Source organism: Lactuca virosa, chromosome 1, assembly GCF_052849685.1.
Source record: "Lactuca virosa cultivar CGN04683 chromosome 1, Lactuca_virosa_CGN04683_v6, whole genome shotgun sequence".
NCBI lineage: Eukaryota > Viridiplantae > Streptophyta > Magnoliopsida > Asterales > Asteraceae > Lactuca > Lactuca virosa.
The window spans coordinates 276120140-276122538 of record NC_136426.1 but is presented as its reverse complement, the minus strand read 5'-3'; the positions used below and the strand labels follow the sequence as shown (position 1 = coordinate 276122538).

The 2399-nt window shown below is 31.8% G+C and overlaps 1 protein-coding gene across 1 annotated transcript; it reads left to right on the top strand.

Annotated features, from left to right (window-relative positions):
- The first annotated feature begins 824 nt into the window (after window positions 1-824).
- LOC145130015 (putative F-box protein At1g67623) lies at window positions 825-1532 on the top strand. The gene is made up of 4 exons (XM_079064869.1): window positions 825-904; window positions 991-1147; window positions 1241-1415; window positions 1468-1532. Exons 1-4 carry the CDS (start codon window positions 825-827, stop codon window positions 1530-1532), a joined length of 477 nt encoding a protein of 158 aa, XP_078920995.1.
- Window positions 1533-2399: the final 867 nt, after the last annotated feature.

Below are 2399 nucleotides of genomic sequence, written 5' to 3'. Positions count from 1 at the left end.
ATACATCTTTATGTTTTTCTGTTTAAACCGAAATTTATATACAAAAGACGTAGGGATCATGTCAATATATATGATAGTGGCTTATGGTTTCCATGGTAGTGGCTTATTGTGTCCATGGATGACATATGGTTGATTGGTGCACATGGTAATGGCTTATGGTGTCCATGGATGAAATACGGGTCATTAGTCAACATGGTGGTTGCTTATGGTGTCCATGGATGACATATGGATGACATATGGGCCATTGGTCAAGATGGTAGTTGCTTATGTTGTCCATAGATGAAATCCGGGTCATTGGTCAACATATATCATTTGTGCCGGTTGTGTATTAAAATTTAAAATTTTCAAATACTTAATTTTGTAGGAAATATTAATTTTTTTAAATAATTTTATTAATAATTTAGGGTCCCCGATTAATCCCCACTGAGTCTGATTAATCGCTTATCCCCAGTCGACCGTCGAGCGACGGACGAGCGATTTTTACAACCTTGATTAAAATAGAAATTGATTTTTCTTTTAAATATGACTTTTTACAAAACCACCCTTACTAATTAAATACGAGTCATTGTATGTATTAGGACAATTTGATCATTTTATAATGGAACATCTTCTAGGCGCCATAATGTTTTCCGACGAAACACGTTGTTTCAGTTCTTCACTCTTATTTCAGTCACTTGCAAACAACCCCAATTTTAAAATTCCGACAGTCAAAAAACCCTAAAATCATTTTCGCATAATCGTTATCTTAGTGAATGTTTATTATTATGGAAGCCAGTACTTCTTCTAAGAATCAATCAAGAAATCAAACAAAATCGCTAACAGACATGCCATTTGAAGTGATGGAGAAAATAATAGTCGACTTGGCAAAAATTTCAACAATCGAGGCTTTCAGGATGAAGAGTGCGTAAGTTTTGCCTTTGATCATTCTATTTCACAAGTGTATTTTAGTTATCTTTACATTATGGAGCGAATATTGTGTTTCGTTTGCAGTTGCACATTCTTCAACGAGGCAGGAAAAACGGATGAAGTATATAAACATATGGAGTTAGATGGATTACGATTTCGTGTTTGGTATGACAAGAAACATGCAGTTGTCAATAAATGTATAGAGATGAGAAACCCAAATATTCTATTCAGGAATGGATTGGTACGTTGTTATATATATGCATAGTAGTAATTAATCTGTTACTTGTTTTGCATAACTTTAACTAGAAATTATGTGTTTAATGTTTTTTTTCAGATGAAGTTATTTTTCTTAGAAGCTGAACATGAAGGGAAAACGATGCTTGAAGAAGCATCTGCATTGGGACATTTGGATTCAATATTTGTCCTGGGAATGATGCTGATGACTGAAGGGAGACATAGGAAGAAGGAAGCTTTGGACATGTTGAACAATGCTTACCGCCGAGCAAATGGTAAGTGGAATCTTAGAGCAACTTGTTCTAAGGTTCATCTCCACTTAAATAGGGAGGGGAGGAAACATGTACACTTCCATGGCTTCCATAGATCTTGTGCATTGCATAAGTCTGTAGTTAGTGTGTCAGACGCTTTTGTGAATGGATACAAATGGGTGTTTATGTGTGAAATTTGTTTATGGGATGCTTGTTTCGTTAGGTTTTCTAGGGAGTTTGGTATAAATTATGAGTAGTTTGTTGATATGTACTTTCATATTATGACAATTAATGCTTTGTAGATTCTTTTGGTTTAATATACCAATATATAGTAATTTACTTGATAAGTAATTATTTGATGTTGTTACTTGATTAGTAAATATGTTGTGTTGTTAATAAGGGACTAAAAGACTTAAAGTTTGGAATGATGTTTAAATAATGTTTGAATAATGTATTTTGGACTTTTAATATTAGTGTTTATATTGTATTGTGATTATAGTTGTATGTAGCAAATGTTTGTTCTTTCCTAGTATTAAATATATATAAAATACAATTGTAAAGGCATAAACAAACATGTATTTTATTTTGGAGTTCGTAATTTGGTTTAATATCAACTAGTGGAGAACCCATGCTTTTCATACGGTAAAATTGTAAAGGAGTAAACATAGGGACTAAAAGTGGCAACAAAGAAAAAGTATTGTGGCTAAAATCAAAGTAAAAAAAGTTACTATAAACATAGGGACTAAAAGTGGCAACAAAAGAAAACTATTGTGTCCAAAATCTAAAATAAATAAGTTTACTGTTAAAATCTTGTTCCACTTTTACTATGTATATTACTACATGAATATATACTAGTAATTTGGTGAAATGTTAATATAAATGTATTACATTATGGATTATGATATATATGTTATTTTTGTCTTTTTCATTTCAACAATCAAAAGTCCAATGTTACCTAGCTATAAAAGACTATAATATTTGAATATGTGTTTTGACACAAATACCCTT